This window comes from Ipomoea triloba, chromosome 7 (assembly GCF_003576645.1).
Source record: "Ipomoea triloba cultivar NCNSP0323 chromosome 7, ASM357664v1".
NCBI classification, from domain to species: Eukaryota; Viridiplantae; Streptophyta; class Magnoliopsida; order Solanales; family Convolvulaceae; genus Ipomoea; species Ipomoea triloba.
In genome coordinates this window covers 22,570,505-22,590,781 of record NC_044922.1, presented here as the reverse complement: position 1 = coordinate 22,590,781, position 20,277 = coordinate 22,570,505, and the positions used below count along the sequence as shown (strand labels likewise).

General features: G+C 34.8%; 3 protein-coding genes across 3 annotated transcripts; all 3 read right to left on the bottom strand.

Moving 5' to 3' along the window:
* Nucleotides 1-328: 328 nt before the first annotated feature.
* On the bottom strand, nucleotides 329-4,693 carry LOC116026116 (cis-3-alkyl-4-alkyloxetan-2-one decarboxylase). The gene is made up of 13 exons (XM_031267567.1): nucleotides 4,362-4,693; nucleotides 4,215-4,269; nucleotides 3,651-3,706; nucleotides 3,464-3,564; nucleotides 3,224-3,293; nucleotides 3,018-3,087; nucleotides 2,650-2,706; nucleotides 2,441-2,511; nucleotides 2,246-2,326; nucleotides 1,567-1,644; nucleotides 1,327-1,482; nucleotides 909-1,061; nucleotides 329-725 (listed from the first exon to the last, which is right to left on the bottom strand). Exons 1-13 carry the CDS (start codon nucleotides 4,530-4,532, stop codon nucleotides 642-644), a joined length of 1,203 nt encoding a protein of 400 aa, XP_031123427.1. The 5' UTR covers nucleotides 4,533-4,693; the 3' UTR covers nucleotides 329-641.
* A 6,147-nt stretch (nucleotides 4,694-10,840) lies between these two features.
* On the bottom strand, nucleotides 10,841-12,495 carry LOC116026052 (photosystem I reaction center subunit XI, chloroplastic). Its single transcript, XM_031267496.1, has 2 exons — nucleotides 12,284-12,495; nucleotides 10,841-11,454 (listed from the first exon to the last, which is right to left on the bottom strand). Exons 1-2 carry the CDS (start codon nucleotides 12,437-12,439, stop codon nucleotides 10,963-10,965), a joined length of 648 nt encoding a protein of 215 aa, XP_031123356.1. The 5' UTR covers nucleotides 12,440-12,495; the 3' UTR covers nucleotides 10,841-10,962.
* Nucleotides 12,496-15,384: 2,889 nt separating this feature from the next.
* On the bottom strand, nucleotides 15,385-19,867 carry LOC116026137 (TPR repeat-containing protein ZIP4). Its single transcript, XM_031267589.1, has 5 exons — nucleotides 18,405-19,867; nucleotides 17,426-17,615; nucleotides 17,321-17,353; nucleotides 16,578-17,198; nucleotides 15,385-16,455 (listed from the first exon to the last, which is right to left on the bottom strand). Exons 1-5 carry the CDS (start codon nucleotides 19,721-19,723, stop codon nucleotides 15,787-15,789), a joined length of 2,832 nt encoding a protein of 943 aa, XP_031123449.1. The 5' UTR covers nucleotides 19,724-19,867; the 3' UTR covers nucleotides 15,385-15,786.
* Nucleotides 19,868-20,277: the final 410 nt, after the last annotated feature.

Sequence of the window (20,277 nt, the reverse complement as noted above, 5' to 3'; positions counted from 1 at the left end):
CTTCCCTCTTCTCCTTCGTCAACTTCTACAAGCTTGTGCTACCATGCTATTAAGTTGAGATTCGAAACTTGTTCATTCTACTTTAAGCTTTGCTATCAAGTTTTCTACCAACTTGAATAAATTGTCTCCATTACTACTTCATAAAATAAATTTCATCTCCCCTCTTAATTAAATGCTTGGATCAACTCTACTTCTTCTTTTTCTCATAGACACTAACAATACATTTATACAACGAAATTTTAGGATTTTTAATAATTCAAAATAAAATACACTTGACTCATCAAAATTTAATAAATACAATTATTCCTAACAATGTGAGATCGCATCATGAAGCATAGTAATATGAAACGATAAGATTGTCCAGTCATCATCCTCACGCCATTGATTCGCGGCGGTGTTAATATGATGAGCGCTGAAAATGAGCACAAATTCCAGCTGCTTAATTTCTCTCAACAACGTAACATTCTTCCAATAACACTCATATTACAAACACTGTATAGTATATGTCTAATCCATTACAACGTAACATTCTTCCTTATTTTACTCTTCACTATCAATCACACTAATCCTATAGTTTATGGTATAACAAGAATATATTCATACTGATTTCTCTTTGTGAGCTGAGGCAACACTGAATTTCTTCAGAATCTGCTTTTTTTGCCAACAATTCCTGCAATCACCTGTCCTACTTCTTCCCCGCTATCTTCTTGAACATGATGACCAGCCTGCACAAACCAACCAACAAATTAGCCTATCGGGTGTTTGGCAATTAGCTGTTAGCTGATACAGAGTAGTTGATAGCTGATTGTGTTAGCTGGTTTGGCCAGATAATAGTATTAGCTGAAATTAGCATATGAAAGAAAATGACATTGAGGTTCAAGTGCAAGGCAGCTGTGACAGTATATTACCATGGGAAGCTCAACTAGTCGGAGCTTTGATTCTTTGCAGAAATCTTCTACACCATCAAAACTTAGCCAACGGTCTCTTTGCCCCCAACATACTGTTGTTGGGACTTCCCAATTTTTGCCCGTGAGTATCCCTCGTGCTTCCTCAACGTACCCCTAAATATTAGAGGGGATTGGTATATATTAGTCCATGAAAGGAGACTTAGAATTTGCGTGCTAGTTGAGCATTCAACAACCGAGTCTAGTGATTTATGATTATGAATGATAATGGTAAGAAACAAAGAACCAATGCCATAAAGTCGATCTGTGGCTTATGGAGCTAGTTTTAATTTATAAACATTTCAGTAAGTAAGCCAACTAAGACGAGTTGAATAAACAAAAGAAAGCAACAAGTGGAAAGAAATGAAGGTAAGAATTGCACCTTAAGCTGCTTCTTCATTGCCCTACTTAGTGCGTTCAACGCAAACCCTGAAGATCCAGATGTAAGATATGGTCTCCTATATACCATGGCTACCTCTTCTTTTATTTGGTAAGGACCACAGCTCAACAATGCCTTGTCACTCGCCCTTAGTGGATCCTTCATGAGCAAAATTAAACGAAGTGTCAGGCCAAAAACGGAAAATTTTTGTGAAGGCCGGGATGAAAGTTAAGGTTATCCTACCTGAGAAAAAATTTCCCCCAGCAAGAAATTGCTGAATATGGATAAGGTTGAAGGCAGGTTTGCATGCTTGACTGTCAACTACAGTGAGCAAAGAAAACAATGTTTTTGGAAGAGCCAAAATTAAAAAAAATAAAATAAAATAAACCAAAAAAAAAATGCTATTCTGTGTACATCAGTACATGATTGTTGGGCGGAGGCCGGATAAAGGCTTAAAAGGCCAAGTCCAGCACCCAGTGTCTCGAAAATATGTGGATGTATAAAGATACAAATTTGCGCCTTTGCTACTAGCTATTGCTTTTGGCGTAGTGGTAAGCGCTTGACCTAACAAGCGGCATGAGAGCCACAATGATATAGTATGAAACATGAATGTGCATTTGTATATTTAATTTCCTCTAGTTTCTTGGAATAAGGTGTTTAAACTACTATAAGCTCGACCCCAGAAGAACCATATAACGAGACTATTGCTGCAAATAACTGGAATCAGAAGTTACGCAGGCACAGAGGACTCCGGGGGCATAGATGAAAGCACATACAAAACAATCATTATACATATGACGGAATTCAGTGACATAATGTGTCAATTGTTTGACCACACACTGATGAGGGAATCTAAACAGCATCATACTAAAGAGTGAAGGGAAAAAACATAAACCATAATAACACAGTGAGAAATCCCTACCGGAGGATTGAGAAGTATGACACTGTTCACCTTTTCCTGATGAGTGCTGGCGTATTTGATAACAATAGGCGAAAAATATCCCTGCAAAAGAGCAGTATAATTAGACGATACTTGATCACTTCAGTTCGATCATACTAGGTTAGCACTTGCGATTGATAAATGCAAGCACATCGCATTCGGGACAAGGATAACTACCTGGACTACAAGGGTAACCTTTTTGTTAGTCGTCAGTGCGTTAATTACAGATTCCAAGGATGATACATATTCTGCAACCAAGAAGTCAGAGTGGTGAAAATCTGAAGGTAAATTTTTACTACTTTTATTTTCGTTTTCCTTTTAGTTTAAGTATAATACTAAACACTCTTGTTTCTATATCTTGCATCTTTTATTAATAAGCATCATACCATCCAATGTGTAGTCAAATCCATATTTTGGCTGGGGCTTATCTGAAAATCCAAATCCTGCATAAAAGGGAGAAAGCTAGAGAGTTTAGTGTTTTTTTTTTCTTTTTCTTTCTGAGCACTATTGACTCTATTACAAGGTAGTATCTGTTCTATACTTTCTCTATCTGTTGTTGACCAAAGAGTCAAGGAGAGCTACAGAAGTGTCATATGAGCACACGGTGCTTGGTAACTAGAGAGTTTAGTTAATTACTGTAAAATGAGCATTGATAAAAGTAGGCTAGAAAATTCAAATCTGGCCTGGATATATTCACTTATTCAGTATGCTTAAAACATTATAATTTCTAATAAAACAATAAATAGGAGCTTACCTAGCCAATCAAATGCAATGGCATGGTGGCTCTTTGAAAGTATGGGGAGAACTTTGCGATAAGAATATGCCTGGAACACCACCAATGTTAAGTTTAAAGCTTCAAGCTTAATTATATTAGATGTTTCATTCTCTATAAAAATAACAAACATTTAAATGAAGAATACAAAATTTTGTGCCAATTCGATTAGTTCAACATGGCCTAACCTGTGAGGGAAACCCATGGATTAATACAATGCAAGAATCGTAAGCAGTTCCACTTTCAACGCAAAACCATCTATATATTGCACAAAATCATATACAGAGAGCATTCAATTGGTAATCCCTGCAAACAATACATCCTCAATTTCTGCATAACAACAATTTCTTATTCCCTTGAATGTTAGTTATAAGCACATTCTAACCTTTCAGTGACTAAAATTTCTGCGAAAATGCAACCACAATTACCTGAAAAGATCAGATGATGACTGTGAACCAGCTCCCATTGTAAGACCAAAAATTGGGTCTTTTGCCTTCTCACCACTTCCATTGACTGGATGAGCTTTTACCTAAAATGCCAAGAGATTTCCAACAACTTTCAAATGTAAGATCAATAAAATCCTAATTACACTAAAAGCACAGGTAGGGGGCTTACAATTCTCCCCTGCTTGAACCATTCATCTGCGGGACTGGGCTCGTCAGAATACTTTCCTATATCAAAGCAGAAAACACTTGGTTTCAACAACTGAATCCATAATTATAAGTGTTAGGATCAAGTGCTTACCATTACCCAAAAACTATAGCTAGTAGCGAAGCACAACTTTATTTCCACCGCCATCACATTTTCACATTTTCGAGAGGCAAGGTGCTGGACTTGGCCCTTCACCGGCCTCCGCCCAACAATTCCCTAGCTAACCACCAATTGATGCACTTGGTCTGGCCTATGGCCCAACAATTCTCCTCCCAATACCACTTGTTAGGATCAAGTGCGTACAACTACACCAAAGCTATAGTTAATATCGAAACGACAAATTTCTTTTTTCTTGTAGACCGCTGTAGAGGTAGGTGCTGAACTTGGCCCTCACCAGCCTCTGCCCAATAATTCTATAATCATCAATTGATGGACTTCGCCCTTTACTAGCCCCCACCCAACAAAAAGAGTGAATTTTCTTGAAATTTCAAGAGGAAAAATATCAAGTAAAAAGAAAATAAATACAACCTCCACTGAAAGAAAACCCATCACCAACAGAAACGGGAGCATCCAAAAAATAATCCTGAACATCCAACATAGAAGAACAATAAAATATCCATGAAAAATATAAATAAAAGAAAAACTGAAGGAAGATCGAAAGAAGCATTACTATACCTCGTTGCCATCGCTACTTGATCGGCAAAGGAACCGGGAAAGTTTCCAACTTTGGTAGTTTCGAGAGGTTTGCTTGAGAGAGAATTGGTGAGGGGGAAACTGGGAAGCAATGGTGCACAGAGAGTGGCACTGGGAGTGAAGGGAGGAGAAGGAGGTATGAATGGCGGCCATGGATATGAAAAGGCCTCTTGGCGCCGGAGGGAAAAACAATCCGTTCGGGCGTTGGTTGGATTTAGTTAAAGAACGAACTTTTGGGATTCGATCAAGGAAACGTTAAAGTGGGAAATGGGGATAGGGTGTATCTGGTTCTCATCTATCACATGTTTTGAAGCACACATGGTATTGGAAGTTCAGCAATTGTGTTGTGATTTAAGAATTTAGGGATTTTTCTACCTTACCAAATATAAATAGATAAATATAATATAATTGGTTATACTTTTTTTTTTTTGAAAGCAATTGGTTATACTAAATATTATTAACACCAATGATAATTGTATTCGGTATCACTAAATATGATATAAGAAGACCTTGAAATAGAGGTGTCAAAATAGGTTTTGCCCTTCGGACCGGCCTGTCCCGCCCCTACTTAGGTAAGAGGTAGGTTTTGAAAATAGTGGCCTGTCAAAGAGCAGGCTTTTTTGACCCATCCCGCTTAGGCTTGCGGGTCGCGGCCTGGCCCGTGAGCTTGCCAATGTCATGTGTGTGTGTGTGTGTGTGGGCGGGCTCATGTGAAAACGAGTTCCTATGAAAGAATTAAGAATCAATTGTAACCGTTCACGTGTCCAAATTTAACGAATTAGATATAATTTTAAAAAATGACGCATTGGTGTTTTTGTAAATAACTTGAACTTTGTTGCAAGTAAAATGTGTTAAAAGTATAAGTAACTAGTGCAAGTTTGTAAGTAAAAAGTGCAAGCAAAATCACTTAAAAGTGAAACCGTTTTCACTAAATAATGCAAGTCATTACCTTGTTAATATTGGTGCACCTAATAATAACATCTTTCACATTGGTGCACTTAATGATATCGTTTGATGCAACTAATGATAATGTCATGTGCACTTAATTTTGATGCTCAATGTACATTATTTGTTTCACTTTTAATACATTTTACTTGCATTTAAGTACACTATATGAAACTGTTGCACTTTTAGCATAATTAACTTGCACTTTAATTTGCAATTATTTACGAAAATGCTACCGCGTTTTTTTAAATAAGTGTTTTTGATCCGTTAGAGCTGGACACGTGGATGACTGTGAGTGGTTCTTAGTTCTTTCATGGGCAACCCATTCTCACATGAACAACCTCATATATGTGTGTGCGTGTGCGCGTGCATGTGTGTAAAATATTTGATGAACTTTAGAATCATTATTTAATGTTTTAAAATTTAAATTAGTACTTATGTCACAAATTATTTTAATTATTATATTTTTAGTGTACAAATGGTAAAACTTAAGTAACAAACTAACAACTTAACAATAAGGAAAAAAAAAAACAATGTTGGGTAGGTGGGGACTGCCTAGCTCGCGGGCCAAGTGTGGACAAGCAAAACCTAGGCCAGTCAAAGAGCGGCTTTCTTTGGTCCACCCCGCCTAGCCCTGCCGACTCGTTTTGACAGCTCTACCTTGAAGTAACCGAGTGGGCGGAGCAAAATTTTGATACTAGAAGGTCACGAATTCAATTCTTGTCAACACTCTTTTAGTTTTAGATATAATAAATTAAAGCAGTCACTTTTTGGTTTGTTTTCAAAAAAATAACAAAAATCTATTACACATATTTTTATAAAATATTAATTATTTTAATAATGATAATAATAATTGTAATACAATAAAGTTTCATTTTCTGACTAGGGGTGTTAGCGAACAGAGTTTCGATAAACTACTCGTGTTCGTGTTCGGTAAGAGTTCATTTATTAAGGTAAACGAACATAAATAAACAAATTTTAAAGCTCGGTTTATAAACAAACAGAGCTTGAACATATGTAGGCCCGTTTGTTAAGACCTCGTGAATAGACTCGTTTGTGTTAATTTAATAATGTTTATGAAACACATAAGTTTAATCCCAGCGTCCAATGGTCATCAACGAATTTCAGTAGTTGATTGTGAACTTGAAGGGGTAATTGCTTCAAAGGTATTTTGCGCACTGAGGGGTAAAAAAAAGTAAAAACAACCAAAGAATGAAAAACTAAGCAATCTTCTCCAGTACATTGTCTTTTCCCACTCAGTCTCCATTGTTGCATGCTCTGTGTGTGTCTTCGAACTATTTGTGATCACTCACAGGTGAGAAGAAGATAAATACGTTAGGCGAAGTGATCTCTTCCATTGTTGGTTGCTGTCTTTGTATCTTCTCCATATCCGATCACTCAAAAGCGAGAACAACGTTAATACCTTCAACGCGAAGTAATACAGAGGATTAATGGCTTCTGAAGAAAATGTACCCCAACCGAGGTTGACTCTTTCATGATATAAAATTTTCTAGTTTAATGTTAGACAATCAAGATTCAAAGTAATGCATCTTAAAGAGGAAAATTGTGCACCTAAGTTTAAAGTTATGCATCTTCGACTAGGAAGTAGTAACTCTTAACTTTTTAATGTAAAGCAATCAAGATTCAAAGTAATGCACCTTAAGATTTAAATGCATGCACCTTAAAGATTAAAGCTGTACACCTTAAGGTATTAAAGTCTATTCACCCTCCCCTCCCCGTTTTTAAAATCCCCACGCTGCCTCTCTATCACTCCAAACAACACCACCTTGTATGATAGTTTGGGAGCACCTCTCAACCTTTATGTTCCCGGCTCAGTTCCCACCTCAACTTCGCTGCCATTCTCCGCTAGAGTTGCCACACCATCATCTATTGGAAACCTTTTTTTTTCATACTTCTTTCAAGGAGGTCCTAGTCCTGAAGTAACCTAGTTGCCACCTGTTTTTTCAATTGCACTAAGTTGCCTTCTGAGTGTATTTTTTTTCTCTTCACTTAGGGGTGTATTCAATCATGACTTTTGTAGATTTTTAAAAACTTTTAAAATGATAGATTTTAATAAACTTTTATTGACTTTCATAGAGTCGTTCTAAATTTTTTAAAATTTTGTAAAACTCTATAAAAGTCTGTATAAAAAACTTAGCATAAACTTTTATCAACTTTTTTATTTTAAAAAGTCTACAAAAGGCATTAAAATTCTAAATTGAATACATCCTTACAAACTTTAATAAGCAATTCATAACAATATTAAACACTAAAATTTATAGTTATAGAATTGTTCAAATAAAATATTTAAAAATATAATTACTTTTTCTTGAGAAATTAATATTTTAAAAAAATATATAATTACTAGTCGCATAAAATACAAAAAATTAATAATATATATAAAAATTATATTTGATATACTACTAGGTATCAAGAAAAGATCTATTATTTGCAATAACAATATGGGACTGCTAACAACAACAATGTGTTTCTCTTTGTAGCCTCAAATTGCTATTGCGAACAATAGTTCACTATTCGTAATAGCATGTTGTTAAAAAGAAAAAAGAAAAAATATATTACGAATAAACATATGAATATTATGAAACATATAGTAAAAGTTGACGGTAATAGATAAAAAATTTACTCTGTTCATGTATTTAGGAGAAAATGTTTAGAAGTTAGGGATAAAAAGTTCATAGAAAAAAAAATCAAAATATACAAGCAACAATGAAATAAAAATAATATTATTTTGAATTTTTAGAGGAAGATTGTAAAGTTTAGGAGAGAAAAAAATTGGTAGAGTTTAGGTATGTAGAAAATATAGGATAATGAAGAAAAAATAATTTATTGAATTTAGGTATAAGGTTTATAAAGTTTAAAATTTTAAATAAGGAGAAAACAATAGAGTTTAAATAGAGAGAGAGAAAAAAAAAACCTTCTGAAAGAAAATTTTGAAATCTTGAAGTTGGGGGTTGGATTTCAACTATTTATATTTGAGAAGGAAAAGTATATAAAAGTCTACCGAAGTTCTAAAATTAAAAAGTCCTTACAAATTCATAACTTTTTGAATACCACATGACTTTTAAAGATTCTTTAAAAGTTTTAATTGAATACCACATGACTTTTAAAAACTCTTTAAAAATCTTGATTGAATACCGCATGACTTTTAAATACTCTCTAAAAGTTTGAATTGAATACCTCAAACTTTTAAAGTTCATAAAAATCTTTAAAATTCTATGGAAGTCATGATTGAATACACCCCCTTAGTGAATAAATGGCAGTAACTTTGGATGAAAGTTGTAACAAATTGTCTTGAAATATATGACAACGGACTAATTTGTCTTTAAATGAGCCCAATTAAGTACTTATCAACATTATCAAATGGATGAGAGTATCTCAACTTGTAATAGACAGGCATGACCCTAGGCAAGGGCCAAGCCCAAGCTTGGAAGGGGTCCGTCCACCACCTTTTATATATACTATAGATGTTTTTTATAATAATTTAATATAAATTTATATTATCGAATTGAAAGTAATTAGTTGAGTTGGTAAGTTTTGTGGTTTGGATGCTCAAAGTCATGTACCTTTACATCAAATTTTTCCAACCTACTCTTTAGTAGATGAATTTTGAGATATTATTATATAATATTAAAATTGTAGCTTATGAAATTTATTTATACTCTTTAGTAGATGAATTTAGGGATGTTATTATATAGTATTAAAAGTGTAACTTATGAGATTTATTTATATTTTTAATTTGTATTTTTAAATTTAATTTGTAACTTTGTCGTTTTTATTTTTACATTTCTATAATTATAGTGAGATTTATAATATAGATTGATTTGTGATTCACATCTAATTTTGAATATATTTTTATTCAAGTAATTTAGTACTTATATTTAAAATATGTGTTATTTTGTGAACTTTATAATGAGTTATGCATATGTAATATATTTTTGTGATTTAGTTATGAAAAATATTTTAAAAGATAGTTTAGTTTTTTTATAAATTATCTAGTCGAAGTCCTATTGTGTATCATGGTATTCAAATTAATCTAGAAAAAACTTGAAATTGATCTAACTAAAAGAAATAATATTTATAAATATTATATCAATATAGAAGATGTGTGATTTATTATGTGCTTTTTATTCAAACTATTTTATCCAATTAATTATGTTTCATATTTTATATTTTATTATGAATATCATTTATCACGTTTAGATTATTTTGATTTATTATTCCCAATAATTAATTAAGATTTTATGCTATGCTTTTTATAAAACTAGCTTTGTTATATAAATTTTTATTAAAAATTAATTTATTATTTATTATAATAATAATGTGATTCTCTATGGGCTCATTTGGATTTAAATTATTTATTTATTTTTATAAACTATAATTCTTTATTTATGAAAGCACGGATGCAGTGATTATTTTTGAATGTATCTAGAATTGTTTTGATGTGTATGTATAATTGTTAAAAACTTTTGAATCTTATTTCAAGTTATTCGACAATAGTATTTTTTTCCCTTATTTAGTTTAAATTTTAGTTATAAAAATATATATGAATTTAATATAGGGCTCATTTTTGTTGAGCCTTTAAAATAATAGAACCAGGCCTAGTAATAAACCTAACACAAATTATACTGTGGACCATGGTCCACAAAGCATTGTGTAATGAAAAGAAACGGCACATGTCCACGCCGTTATGTGTATAGTATAGCTCTATTTGTGTAAGATATTCAATTTCATTTTATATACACTGCAGTTTCATTTCGATATAACTACAATTTCATTGAACATTATACACTCAAATATGTGAAACTGTTATTCAATTTCATTTTATATACACTATAGTTTTATTACAACACAACTACAGTATCATTTCGATATAACTACAGTTTCATTGGACAATATACACTCAAATATGTGAAACTGATATTCAGTTTCATTTTATATACGCTGCAGTTTCCTTTCAACACAACTACAGTTTCATTTCGATATAACTACCGTTTCATTTGATAATATAAAAACAAATGTGAGGCAGCATGATTTGAGATAAATTGTAGTTTCATTTACGGAGCTCCGTTAAGTTGTAACGGCAACCGTTTCTTTACTTAAAGAACCGGTGCCGTTTTTGGACCATGATCCACGATATAACGACTGTAGACCTAATAGCCTATATGCTATAATGACAATTGTTATACTAAGGACCAGGGTTCATATTGCATTGTGAACCATGGTACAAAAATTTTGTATACATTCTGTACCTACAGTTAAATACATTTAAACAAATAACTTGATAATTGCTGACACATAATATAATAGTTACATATACAAAGGCTGTCAACTACAGATACAAAAAGATTATTTTTGACTAAGATAATCTAGAATGTAAAGTAGACCCTGATCCATAGTATAATTTGGCCTGGAGTGATATGATTTGTGACCAAAGTTTGTTAGAATGACTTAATATCCCCAGCTTATTGGGTAAATTCCAATAAACACAGAGACTATTGAATGCATGCAAAGCATATATATATTTGAAGCAATATATAATATCCAGTAGTACGTTTCTCGATCATGTTTACATGCAGAATTGAAATAGATGAATACACAGTACAGAGTTAAAACGAATCTACTTAACAAAGTAAGGGAGGTCGAGGACATAGAGGAGGAAGTAAGCCCAGATGACGCCCGAAATTCCGCCAAAGAAAAACCCTCCGGTGAACTTGCCCCATCCATCCGCCGTCTGCAGCGGGTCAGGAACCTTCTTCCTCCCGGTCAACGTCAACCCCGGCGCCGTCGACGCGTCGCCCTCCTTGAAGGATGCGATACCGTACATGGTCATGCATATGCTGAGGATCACAACCAGCCCTCCGGCGGCCAACGACCCTGCGCTCCCGGCGTAAACCGTGTTTCTCAGTGGGCCCGCCTTCACGAATGGGCCCACCAGGAGGAATCCGTGGGCCAGCCCTACTTCAATCCCCCGGAGAAGTGGGTTCACGGCGGTCCTGTAGGCCGGCAAGTTGGAGAGGTACCAGGCGATGAGTGGGCTTGACGTTACGGGCGTTTCCAGGCTTCCGATGAATGGGTCTCCGTTCAGCGGCTGAATCACTTGAAAAGTTGGCTGCACCCAAATTCAACGTAACAATTAATTTTTTATTCATCTAATGGAGAATATCACTAATGTAAATTTATAAGGTTCATAATTATTTGGATGGAGTGTTTAGTCCTAAATTTTTAATTTGAACACCTGTTTTTTGACTTTTAAATTGTTATTATTCGTGATTTAAATTAGTCCCTCATAGTCATTCAACTTTTAAATTTTAATTAGCCATAGTCTTCCTAGAATGGTCACAGTTTGGTTAAAATTTGATAATTGAATAACCATGGTGGTTAGCTTGGATCATGTATGGTAACAATTTGAAAGTCGAATGACCGGAGTGTCAATTTGAAAGTTTGGAATTAAACGTGACAAAATTACTATACTCGGAGAACATCAGATGATATTAACTCTGCTTGAATGTGTAAAAAATAGTATATATGAAAATATTTTGAGGGTTCATTATTTGAATATATATGATCTGATTGGATATTTGTGTACATAGAATTCATTATTTGAACATGTACGAGCTGATTGAGGGTTAATTGTTTAGACAAAAATATTCTAGTAGGCTCATTTATCTTGTAGAGCATAGTTGAACTTATTTAACACATCTCACCCTTTTACTTAAAAATTTGATATGAAGTAAATTTAGGTTCACTATTTGACTATTTGTATGTGTCTTGATGAATGATTCATATATGAACTTAAAATTTGCCCAAATTCAACATTTTTGTTTTCTTTTTTCTTTTAAATCTATATGCAGATCTAATGAAGAACAGGGGCAACTTCAGAACATGAATCTAAGAATTTATGAATGGAGAAGCTAGCTAGAGGGTTAGTTGTATGTTACCTTTTCACTTTGGACAGCCTTGACGGTGAAGCAAGAAGGCCTTCTTGAAGGCAAAACTTTGAAGGGGGCTCCAGAAATGCCCTTGGGAACGCCAAACCCTCTGGTTAAAGAAGCAGCTTTGAGCTGGCTAGCCATGGTGGAAGCAACTGTTGCCATTCTGGGAATGAATAATTTTAATTTGGGTTGATCAGATAGATAACAGGGGATATAACACAACCACTACAAGAAAAGGGTATCTTGTAACTCATGATGACTGGGCAACTGAATCTTTCATGCTCAGAAATGCGTGGTTCTCAGGGGTGATGTCTCGTACGTGTGGCCTTTTCATTGGACTTCATATCTTATCTCTTATCCACTATGGATCACAAACAAAATTTTTTTTTTTTTTGAAAGTCAAACAAAAATATTTTTTCAAATCTAATAAAGTGGGGTACGGGAGTATTCCGCATCTACCTTAAAAACTATAGCGGTAAGTTTAACAAATAAACAAATAAGAAAATGTTATGTTACCCTCCAAATCTTTCCCCTAATATTTCTTCACATGATATGACGATTTATAATTATTGAATGTTCATGAATTAGGTGATCTTATCATTAGTTAAAGAGGAAATTACCGTTTTGATCTCAATTGTTAATGTAATTTTTAGTTGTCAATTTCAACTAATTTGATATTCAAATTGTTTAAAATTTAGCCAATTAAACCTTTCGAGCTAAGGATCAAATTAACGGAATTTTAAAAATGAAAAAATCACCATTTTGATCCATCGAAATGGTTTAGTTGACAAAATTTTAAACAATTCGAAGATCAAATTTGTTGAAAATTAAAACTATGAACTATATTGACAGTTGAGAAACAATTGAGAGACTAACATTGTAATTTTTCCTTACTTAAAAAGAAAGTTAATTGTAATTCAAAATGCTATGCAACAATGGAAAAATTAGAAGGAGAATTTTAGAATAGTGAGTAGCATTACTCAAATTTACTCGGCATAAGGCTTAGAAAAGTTATAGATATAATCACGGATAAAAATTATAAACTTACTTTTAAGAAATATATCCCTATAAAAAGAATAAAATTGTGAGTTTTTTTATTATATAAATCAATCAAAGTATGTCATATCAATAATATATATATATATATATATAAAAAGCAAACAACAAAATTTGTAGTATTATTCATTGCTTGACATGTGTTATAATTGATTAATTTTCAAAAGAAAGTTTTAATGTCAAAAGATTGTAGTGTTGCTAGGGCAATCATTATTGTGTGGACCATACTATCAAATAATGCACATTCAATATAAAAATAATGTACATTTAGTATAAAAATAATGTACATTATATCCAGGGGATGTACATTATTTGTGTACTGAATGTACATTATTTTGTATAATGTACACTCAGTACAAAAATAACTCAGTACAAAAATAATGTACATTCAGAACAAAAATAATGTACATTTAGTACATTAAAAATGTACATTTTGTTATGGTCCACACATCACTGTGTGCACCATGGTCCACCCAATACTTTGCCTTGCCAAGGACCTTGTGGTCCAGTGGCATCAAACATTTCCCTTTATACGGGAGGTGGTGGGTTCGAGCTTATTGCATTGTAATAGAGTCAGTAGTATAAAACCATACAACAGCTTTTGCCAAGGACCTTGTAGTCTAGTGGCATCAAACCCTTCCCTTTATACGGGAGGTGGTGGGTTCGAGCCTGTAGTTATGAACAGATACTGCATTCTAATAGAGTTAGATTGCATATACCTACCACATCATTTTTATTTTCTTTTTATTAGACTCAAAATAAGATTAACAAATCGAGAATGTGTTCTAAACGACTTCCCTTTCTTTAGGCAATCATTATTGAATGGACCATGGTCCACACAGTTGTGGGAATCATAAATAAAAAGTACATTTCTAACTGGAAACGACTATTCGTCTTTTCCAACTGGGCAACTAGAGAAGACGAACTGGAGTTCGTCTTCTCTCCATCGGAGAAGACGAACTGGAGTCGTCTTCTCCAGTTCGTGAAGATGAACTCCAGTTCGTCTTCTCCAACTGGAGATGACTGTTCGTCTTCTCCAATGAGAAGACGAATTGGAATGTTGGTCGTTTGTTCGTCAGAAGACATGGCCGTGGAGAAGACATGTCCGTCTTCACCATTTGTTTGTCGAAAAAAAAATTCTGACCGTCGACCGTCGGAATTTTGGCCGGAAAATTAATGACCAGTTGTTTACCTGAAACAATCGGTCATTTGGGTTTAAATGTACCAAAATGACAAGTTTGAGTGTTCAATTGAACATTTTTAATGTTTGAGGGCTTAATTGCACTTTGGGGTAAAGTTTGAAGGCTTATTTGACCATTTTCCCTTATTTTATATATACTATGAAATAATGTATTTTTAGTATAAAGTATAATAAAAATGTACCTTATATTCATGGTCCACACAGCTATGTGGACCATGATCCACACAATAATTTGCCCTTTGGGGGAAGTCATTTCAAGTCTCTCTACCATGCCTCTGCTGCTCTACCAAATCAAGCTATCGAAAACCAGTCATCGAAAACTAGTCTGTCCGACTGATTTCCAATGTGACACTAGTCTGGCCGATTGGTTTTTGAGGGTGATTTTGTGATCTTTGGTTCTTGGTTATTTTGTTTTGATTTTGTTGTGGTTTCTCGAAATGAACCAAACATAATAAAACAGTATTCTGGATTGCAACCAAATATGGGCAAAAATATTGTCTAAAAAATGACTCGTTTTCCAAAAAATATTTTTCAGAAGTCATTTTCCTCCTTTTCAAACAGACCTTTAGTTACATTTTGAAATCTATAAAATAATAATTTTTATTTAATAATTTAGTGTTGTGTTATATAACAACAACAACAACAACAACAATAATAATAATAGGGACTTAGGGAGTATATAATTTCCTTATTATATTTAAAAGTAATGATAAATTCCCAAAAAGTAACATTCATAGCAAAGTAGATTGACTTAATTGAGATGTTAATTAGCACTATTTAAGATATTAAAAAAAAAAAAAAAGTAAGATCATTTCTATATATTTATATTCTCCATCACAGTCTTCCCATATGCTTAATGATTGCATGGATGAATTATCTCTACTAAATAACCACCTACATTACAAGCTAGGATAATACGAAAATAATGTCTATATAGAACTATAGAATGCAAGAAAAAAAGCCTCGTGACTCGTGTGTGGGGAATAGAATGGTGAATATGGGAAGAGAATTAGTGCGAGTTACATACCTAGCAACCATAATCACCATCCCTGCTTTCCGGAACGAGCGGGATTAGTCAGGTGAACCCAGACTGTAAGACTGGACGAAAAAAATTCTGAAACACCTTGTGATTTACACCCAAAAAAAACCATAATCACCCTAGCTCCTGTATAGATCAGACTTAAGTTGAACATACACAATCTGTGATATTATATGTATCATCATCTTCTATATACACAAGGCAGGATAGGTCTCACGTCACTAATGTAGCATTGCTTTTACTATCGTTCTGCCCATGGATTTTTTCTTCAAAGCCTACAACAAAATCTTCCATGCACGATCTATATGTTTGCATCCCCGGAACTGTCCTAGCCAACTCCAACCCCATGCCCATCCACTTCTTGGCTGTATCTATATGCCCCAGCCTGACCGGTACAGCTGCACGGTTCCATGCTGTCATAGACAGCCATTTTGCTTCTTCAACTGGATATTCCCCCTCCTTCAGTCCCACCATAATCCTGTATGCTTGCTTATACGTTTCCATTATGGCGTCATCACATGTATCGCCTTTAAGGATGGTTCCCGAAGAGATTAGTTTTCTGAGGATGAGTGCCACTTTGGAGTAATCGGGAAAGGGTGAAGCCAGGAGGTTAGAGAGGCATGTGTTTAATGCAAATGCAGCTACTTCATGATTGGATTGCGCCCCTTGTGAGGCCTCAAGGCCTATCTGGAGAAGATGTTCTATATTGCAGCTTTTTGAGTTTGCAAACTGTTTTATTAGGACAAGCTGTTGTGGCCCCATTCCACTGAGCCTCCCATAGAGATCATAAGCACTCCAAATATATGTAAAGAATAAGCCGGGTGCAATACTGGCTAGTAGATTGTCATTTTCACCTGAGCCACTTGTGCTCGACAACAATATCTGCATCCAAGCATTAATAACTTCAGATCAAAGTATAAAAGTACACATTAAGGACTGAAGGAATTTATCTGTCAAACAAAACTATAAGGGTTGGGAAGTTAGTTACTCAATGGGTAATTTACCTTCTGCACTCTATCAAGCAATGCAATGGCCTGTTTGACTTCAGTTTCCATTAGTGTACCCTTTCTTTGCTTCTCATCAGCAATAATGGCAGATACAGCCAATATCAATGAATGGCAAACCATTTCGTTGTTCCCTTCTGTTTCTTCATCAGTCACAGCACTATAAAATTCTGATGCTAATCTAAAGAACTCTGCACATAAATCATAATTTTTCTCCTTCCCAGTTCTTACCCCAGAATTCCAAGCATTCACCGAAAACCAATTTCGTTCTCGTTTTCCAACCTCACCTTTCCCAAAAAAAGCTTTTGGCCCAAGTTCAGACATTCTAGCATGAGCTCGTTTCATCTGTTTAAGGATATCAGAATCATTGATGTGATCTTGAGATAGAACCGTGACTAAGGTCCGGAAAATTATGACCTCAGTAGTTGGCATTGGTTTCCCTGCAGAATAGAGGTCTAAGATGTGTGACAGAGAAGCAACAGCCACTGGAAGAGAATGGCAAGCAATAGCTTCATGAGCTGAGAGCAAGAGAAAGTCTGTGGTGAAATCTAGGCAACTTGACATTGTTTGGACCTGGGTAGTAGCAGCACTGTCGTTTTTCTTCTGTAGGTAGACCTTAAACTGCAACATTCAGCATAAGTGTAAACTTCCATTACAAATTTTCAACCAGGCAATCCTTTATTCAAGTAATTTCCAGGGATGTGTGGGTGTTTCTGGGCAAGTGAGAGGAGAGAGAATATCACCTTCAGGAAGGCACTAGCTATATTTGGTTCAAGCTGCAAAAGTATAAAGTATTAGATCAAAGTTGAAGAGAGCAAAAAGGTTTGCTTTAGTCATTTTAAATATACCTTTTCAGCCTCATTAATGTATTCTTCAGCTCTATCTAGCTGTGCGAGGCCTAGATGACAGAGACACAAAACTCTATAGCCCTTTGCCCTGAGAGTTCTATTCTCTATGTCATATGGAACATAAAGCATAGATTTTTCAAATATCTCTGCACTGGTCTGGAAATCTTTCGAACGGAAATGTTCGGCAGCACTGCAGAATCAATAATTTAAACAATTAAAACTGTTGAATCTAAAATGTCTCATAATTCTAGTAATATTGTTAGGGTATTTCACTAGTTATGGAAGCAAAAAAGACTCTTACAAACTAGTCAGCATCTCTACCAATGGGACCTCGTATTATTATGCATTTGTAAAAGATATGAAAGGATTATGCTCATGATCCAATCAATACTCTGATTGGAATAGCCTATTACCATGTTTCCCATCAAAAGACAAAGCAGTGCTGAAAACTTACCTTATTCACATAATCCTGGAAGCACTGATGCTCTGATGCAAACATTGAAGAAAAGTGGTTCTTTTTATCTTCACTATGCACTAATAAAAGATATGAAAGGAATATGCTTGATACAATTCTCTGATTGGAATAGCATATTACCATGTTTCCCAGCAAAAGACAAAGCAGTGCTAAAATCTTGCCTTATTAACGTAATTCTGGAAACACTAGTGCTGTGATGCAAGGATTGAAGAAAAATGGATATTTTTATCTTAATATATGCCACTCGGCTACTGAAGTTAGAATTATCATTAAAGAATTCATGAGATAACATAATTCTACCATCATTTCTGTGAAAAGCTATAGTGAAATGGCAAGTTGTTAATAACTCATTTTACAAATATATGTAAGTTACTTAAAGCTAAGTTACCATAGAGTGCAACATTTAGTGTTTTCTGAGGCGGAAAATTGATCAGCACAATAACAATGCAAAGAAAGCTAAACATTTAAACAATTAAGCAGGAATGTCAATATCCATGAATTTACCAGTTCCAGAGAATAGCATGCATGGCTGTTCTCTCATTGGCAGCTGCCTCTCCAGCAAAGAGTTCCACCACTCTGTCATCAGATACCACATCAGCTACCACCTTTGCTCTCACTCTTGCCTCCTTTCCATCACATCCACCAGATCCTATCACCTTATTCACAATCCTTATTGCTGCACCAGCACTGACATGACACCTTCCAACAAGTCCCAAAAACACCCCCTTTGCAGTTTCAGCCCCTGCAGTCCCCACAGCTTGAAAATATGACTCTACTGCTGACACCCAAACTCCCTCTGGAATTCCCTTATCCAACACCATGGACCTCAGCTCCTGCTCTGCCTCTCCGAACCTGCTCAACCCCAACCATGCCTTCATGGCCAACACACTCAAACTAGGATGCTGGTCCCTCTCACCACTTCTCAGAAACTTCACACACTTCAATGCACTCTCAAATTCATCTCTCTGCAAATGAGATGCTGCCATAAATCTAAGTGTCTTTGACTTCAGCTCCTTGAGGGCTAATGTCTCCTCTGTCCTTTTCACAATTCTCAATCCCTTCTCACACAACTCCAGTGCTTCATTCATCAATTTTGATTCTTCATTCACTCCAGAAACTTCATTTTTAGACAGTATAGTCTTTGCAAACATCAAATACTGATTTGCTACAGCTTTGTAATTCTCTGCATTTCCAAACAGTAGGTTCTTTGATCGATTCAATAATGTGATACATAAATTTCGATCCGCAACTTCCCAAGCTGTTCGTGATCGAGCAATATTTAGGTCTAATAAAAGCCTTTTTTCTTCGTTATCTGAAACTGAACTGATTTCGACCTTTGAAGTTAGATCAGTGGCTTTCTCAAAGCAATTGTTGGCGAGATCGAACTTCCTGAGCTCGTGCCAAATAAGGCCGGTCTTGTAGAAGAAGGAGGCGGCTTTGAAAGCCGGTGAGGGAACAGTGGAGACATCTCCGGCGAGGAAGAGTAGATCAGCGGAGACTTGTCGGAGTTTCGCATGTTCTTCGTTGAGTTTGTAGGCGGAGGATTTAACTCCGGCGGCATTAGAGAGGTCGACGCAGGCGTTCCAGAGGCGGTAGCTGAGTTTCCATATCTGGAGCTTGATCGAGTTCGGAAGCGGTACAAGTGGAGTCAGTTGAAAAATGCAGCGGTTAAGCTCCGCGGAGAGAGTCTCAGGCAAGGGCTTTCCCGGGGAATGCCGTTCAATTTCCTTGATTGATAACTCCATTTGAGAGCATATGTTAGAGTGAGGATCATCGTGGGGGATTGGCCGGAGATCCGGCGAGGAAATTTCGTCGATTTTCATTGTTCTACTGTAGGAAATTTCACCGGAAATCAAAGCGGGAGACAAAACAGTGAAAGTGAAGATGGAGATGGCTGTAGTAGTCTCGTAGAAGATTTTTGAGGGGAAATTGAAATGAGGTGATCAAAATTGGTTGTTTTGAGTTAATATGAAAAGAAAAATGTTGTCAAATAGCTTGGAAGCTCTATTAGTCATTTTCGATTCACCAAAGTTATTTTTAATTTACTTTTTTATAATATTAAGTTTAATTTTAACATACAAAATTCATATATTAAAAATTACACAATCGAATTATATTTTTAAATAATACATAAATAATATACTTTTAATATATTAAAAATATATATTACATTCAAATTCAAAAAAATACATTATTTGAATACTAAAAATACATTATTTTATATAATATACATACAGTATATTTTTCTTGTTATGATCCACATAACGCTGTATGGACCATAGTCCACATAATAATTTGCCAAAACCTAAAAGTACTATTATACACAAAAAAATTCAAATTTAAAAAAAAAATACTAAAAAGGTAGACAAATGATAAA